This window comes from Loa loa, assembly GCF_000183805.2.
Source record: "Loa loa unplaced genomic scaffold supercont3.227, whole genome shotgun sequence".
In the NCBI taxonomy this organism is placed as follows: Eukaryota; Metazoa; Nematoda; class Chromadorea; order Rhabditida; family Onchocercidae; genus Loa; species Loa loa.
Genome location: NW_018108407.1, coordinates 6,638 through 12,345, shown reverse-complemented (window position 1 = coordinate 12,345; position 5,708 = coordinate 6,638). Strand labels below are relative to the sequence as shown.

General features: G+C 28.8%; 1 protein-coding gene across 1 annotated transcript; it reads left to right on the top strand.

Annotated features, from left to right (window-relative positions):
- Positions 1–26: 26 nt before the first annotated feature.
- On the top strand, positions 27–689 carry LOAG_12083 (hypothetical protein; the record flags this gene model as incomplete). Its single annotated transcript, XM_020448478.1, has 2 exons — positions 27–143; positions 479–689. The coding sequence occupies 2 exons, from the start codon at positions 27–29 to the stop codon at positions 629–631; spliced, it is 270 nt and encodes an 89-aa protein (XP_020301381.1). The 3' UTR covers positions 632–689.
- Between the last annotated feature and the right edge of the window lie 5,019 nt (positions 690–5,708).

The window sequence follows — 5,708 nt, the reverse complement described above, 5'->3', positions numbered from 1 at the left end:
GTTCCACTTTGATTAACGCTTACTTCATGCTGGCAATGATTAAAATTAAACTTTATAAGTTTTTTGTCAGACACGAAAAGTATGGACCCTTCTTCATGCTTCAAATGGCAAGAGGGTATGGGACGAACGAAGACTTGCAAAAGGTTAGTGAATTATGGTTATATAAAACAAGTCAAAGAAAAAAGATCTTGGAATGCATACTTCTAATAAATATTACTGTATAATTCCTTCATTCATTTCTTTTTTTGGAAATATTTAAATGCTATAATTATGATCATCAAAATATTTCAAATTTTCGTAGCATCATTCTTGATGGCATTTTCATATTTATCATCAACTTAATGATATATCACAATTAAAGACAAATAATGCATAAAATATATCAATTGTAGGTTAAATTTCGCTAAAATAAGTTTAAAAACTTGTTATTCCCCCAATTCAACACTACAAATTAGCGGAAAAAAACTTCATTTTTTAGCTCGATATGTTCGAGAAAAAATATGCATCATTAATGAAAAAATTAAAGCCCGTCATTTCTCATATTCGAGCAGATATCAACAGGCGAATGATTTGGAATGCAAAATACGCTGATAAAATTATCGAATTTATGTCGAAATATTTACAGCCCTGAGAAATTTCTATGTACAATTAAAATTTTTTTTTCTATTTATTGACAGATTTCAACACCCTTACTAAAGAAACAAAATTAGATGATAATTAATTCTACGTTAGTATTAAGACTTATGAACAATGTGTATTGTGACATAAATCAAGACATAAAGGGCTGATATTTCTTATCATCTTAATTAGTCAACTGGATTGAATGCTTAAATTCATATCAATGTGATTTGTTAATCGGGGTTAGGAAAACAACAACCTCAAATATTATTTAGTCCTCAACAAAAGAATGAATTGAATTCTCGAAGCACTGTTCCGGATATTCAAAAATTACATATTAATTAAATGATTCGTAGGAAATAGAATTAAAATCTAACATATCTAAAAGTACTGACAGTGGTCATTTCACTATTTCATCCACTTCAATCAAATTTTGTTACAAATTAATGCAATTTTTATGTGGAAGACAAAATTTTGATGTAGTGATATTAATAAATGATAAGTTGTAGGAGAATGATATGTCGCAATCTTCTAAAATTGCAGTAATATTTATTTCTGCTTATTGGCAACTAAAAATTTCCCCTTTTATCCTTCTTTTGCATTCTTCAATTATTATTTCCTAATAATAAATTGTTAGTTGTTTATGTTTTATTTGTCAACTGTCCTACAGTTTTATTCCAGTCATTGTTTACGTTTATAAGGCGTTAGTAAAATTTTTTTCGGTATGTTTATTATAAAACTTGAGCATATTTAGTTTAATGACATGTGAATGTTTTCTGATCTGTCATTGACCAACTATTTTTCATCCTTAATCTTAAATTTTTATCATTTATTGTTTACGTACAAAATATTTTGGATTTAAAGTTTAAATTTGAAGTTTAAAGGTAGCAATTCAAAGTTAGCAATCCTAAAATAAACTGGCTAAGAGTGAAGAAAACGAGGCAAACATTTAGCATCATTATTTATCATCAACAGTTGCGATTTGACAAAATTGAAATCCTTTCACATTCTTATCACTTGAAATTTTAACATTTTTTGAGAGCATTTCTAAATAAAACAAATTGAAAGTTAAATTTTTGCTGTTTAAAAGATAAGAAACGTTATCTTTTTTTGTTGTATAATTGTGATACTTTTATTATAACTGTGCATGTTTTTTACAAACATATGCATATTGTAATTGTAAATGTGTTTGTAAACATCATTTATTTGGTACACCAGCATTTTGTGATATTTTAATTATAAATAATTCAGTTTTTCAGTGAATTTTAACATTCTTTGAGAGCATTTCTAAATAAAACAAATTGAAAGTTAAATTTTTGCTATTTAAAAGATAAGTAATTTGAGAGGTCGAATTTCGGTTCATATGTTATACTGAAATTTTAATAATAATGGTTAAAACTAATAACACAAAATTGAAAGCTATATGAATCAATGAAAAAAGATAGAAGTGTTCAGCAGCTTGAACGTATTTTTAAATCTCAGCAATTGATGTCGAATTGGCGAATTTTTTGTGATGTTCCTCAATTCTTGTGCATTAAAAAATTCCGAAATGATTCGTATTTCAAATTTTGAGAGATAACAAACCTAACATAGTTTTTATTGTGAGGTTTTTGAAACTAAAAATTTTTATCGCATATTTCCTGACAGGAAATTTGCTAATCTCAAATAATCTAACTGCAGATGTTTTGATTTCATTCAAATTTCTGAAATTGCAGCTATTATCATTATTCGTTTTAGAACGAATTTTAACTGAATATTCCTAATTAATACATGGCAGTATTGCTAGCCTGCCTAATGTGTTTGTCTTTTTTTCAGATCCGTTTTGATTTTACTGTTTAGATATGAAATGGAAGTTTTGCATACCTTTTTTTTCTAAAATAAACCATAAAACAAAAATTGCAAAAGTAATCATCCATAAAAATCCGCTCTATTCTTGTTAACTTCTATTTCTAGTAAGAAAATAAGAAAACAGAAATTTATGGTTGGTTGTTATGACAACAAGTTGAAAATGATCCATTCTTACTTTCACAGTAGCAGTTAAAATTGCAGTGTTTATTAATATAAGATAATGATTGAGTCGATTTGACAAATAAAAGTCATATAGAATTTCAATTTTGAGTTGAATTTCTAGCTGAACTTGCTTTTCAATTACTGTTTCTAAAGATGCAACATAGAGGAATATTTCGCTGTTGACCACTTTCCCGTCCACTTTATGATCATAATGCACTGCAGGAATTTCTACCAAAAAGTTTTTAACATTTTATTTTTTAATGTTTCATATATTCCGTTTTGTTGATTTCCTTATCAAGTAGTCACTGGAAGTTTTCCAGACAGTGCAAAATAATAGTAGCCGAGTTAATGAATGTGTTAAATAACATTAATCGTCTGTCTGCATATGAAAGTTTCAAACATAACTTCATTGTCGAACTTTGTATAAACCTGAAGCTGAAGTTTGAGTACTTTGCTTATTTGAAGCCTTGTACAAATAATCAAAAATATTAGATTCAAATTTGAAAATAAAAATCCGAAACTGAAAGTGGATTTATTGCAACCGTTTTCAAGGAAATGAAATGTATTTCGGCTGATATCATTTGCAAAAACTTGACAGACTTTATATTTTCCCATTATTTTTCATTTCTGATAAGTTCTGTGTTATATGTCTTTAATGAGATTGTCTTGTCGAATATCTGAGAAGCTTCCGGGTATTCCTGAATTTCCCAGACCATTTCCGAGTTTTTTACTACTTCAATTACTAGAATAATTGAATGATAAATCAAAACATACTCAATCTATGAAACACAAAATTGTAAAAAGTGCCTTTTCTAAGGCATTATGATAATATTTGATGCCTGCTTAAGTTATTTTTTTGATATTTTGTTGTAATCTCAACACTCACCTTTTTCTTTTCGTTTTATTTTTTATTTATAACGAATTTTGTACAAAATTTTTTGCCACAGAGCAATTTCCGGTGAACAGTGCGGAATTATTCGGAATTAGGACAGAAATACTTCCTATTTGTTATTCATAATGTACGTTGAATCTGAATGAAATATTTCTAGTAAAATTGGAAAAAAAAGAGCATTTGATTATGGATAAATATCAAAAATCGGACAAAACTGGCAAGGGTTCATGCGGCATCGTATAGAAGTGTCACAATAAGAAAACAGAACAGGTAGACTTTATATTTTTCGATTGCGTAAAACATTTGTTGAATCAAATTATATGATATATTGACCTGAGAAGTATTTCAGTAATTGATTCGATTAGTGTTTACATGACGAGCTGAAAAGCATTCCACTAACTGACCTGATTGTTTGTGTAATGAGCTGATAATTGTTTCAAAGTAAAGATTCCTAACTTGAGCTTGTTCGAACATCTAACATTCAATTTCTTACATGTATCTGATTTATCCTTGGATGTTCTAGGGGAACAGTCGTTTAAAAACTTAAGATCTTTTTAAATGGCGAATTTTTGAACGCCACAAACATTTGAGCCTACATAAGCAAGTTTTGAATTTTATGCATCCATTTTAAGCATATTATCCGTTTAGAATTATAATCCATCTTTCAATTTCTTATTCAATCTCTTACTTTTATTAATTAAAATTAAAATTTGACGTGTGGAACTGTCCCAGTACTATGAACTTTTTCAGTAAAAGTTATTTCCTACCGATAAACTTGCGGCACTTTTTTTTTATCGTTGCACTTAAGAAGTTCATTGAATCAGAGGATGATCTAGCAAAGAGGAGAATTGCATTGTGTGAAATCCGAATATTAAAGATCAACGTGAATTGCTGATTATACAAAAATGTTTATGGTACCAATAAAAGCAATGATCATTGAGGGAAAGTTTATTCCAGTATCATTTAATACTCTTCAAATATTAGCAGCACTTGAAATATTCAAATTTCATAACTCTGCTTGATGTTTTCGAAAAGGATCGAATGTTGCATTTGATTTCTGAATATTGCGAAAAGACCAAAGAACCATTATAAACGAAGGTTTGTTCTCTTTGCCATATGCGTATTTTTGTGGAAACGAAAATAGCACGATATGTTTCCTACTAAATTACTTAAATCTAAGGTAATTATTAAAAGATGGCGGAAAAAAAAACCCCTAGCCTGGTCGATCCGATATTGAATAACTGTATCTGATTAAGAAAACAATGAGTACATTTTGTTATCGAAGAATAACAGAAATAATAATAAACTGAACTATAAACTGTTACCATTATTCCGGCAATATAATATGGATAGAACCGATTTGATAATAATGCAATCTTTTGCGATCCGGATTTCGGAGTAAATGGTTTCAATGATAGAGTATTACTTAAATGGTTCTGATTTTTGAAGTATAAACGATATCAACATATCGTTCAAAACAAAAGATACATTATCATCTGTATAGCTGAAAAATCAAAATTTCGACGTGTTAAATTAAGATTATCGAATTCATTTTTGATTGCAGGAAAGTTTTTGCCAAGATAAAAAATATTTTATCGAGCGTATTTGTTGTTTCACAATGTTTCGATTCCGAAGCCGGATATGTGTGAAACTTTGTCTAGAAGACTAAAGACCTCTTCGATAATCACTGATTTTTTTATACTTAAGTCTAATCAACAATTATTTTGAGCATTTGAAAAAAGTTTGAAAATGCGAATTCTACATAACTTCACCTACTAACCGAAAAAGGGTAATAAATGGTTAAAGGTAATTGAGAGTTACTACGGTCTGATGAAATCATTGACCCGTAAAAAAATAGCGGAATACTTTGATATCCGCAATATCACTGGTCATTTTTCACAGATAACTTAAATTATCTCCCAATCAAACGTCAAATATCAAGTGGCAATATCCAAAATTTAGAAATGTTTGGATATAAATGCGGGAAAGCGTTGGACTTGTAACGAATTACTCCATCATGACTGTTTTAAAGGTTATTCATTTCATCATCCTATCAATCAAATCAACTATTAAAAGAGTATGTTACATATTGTCAACATTCTTCATGTATTTATCTCTGTCATGAAATAGTAAAGACTGCCAGATAATTTGTCGAGCTCACTGGTTGAGTAATCAAACTCCAATCAAA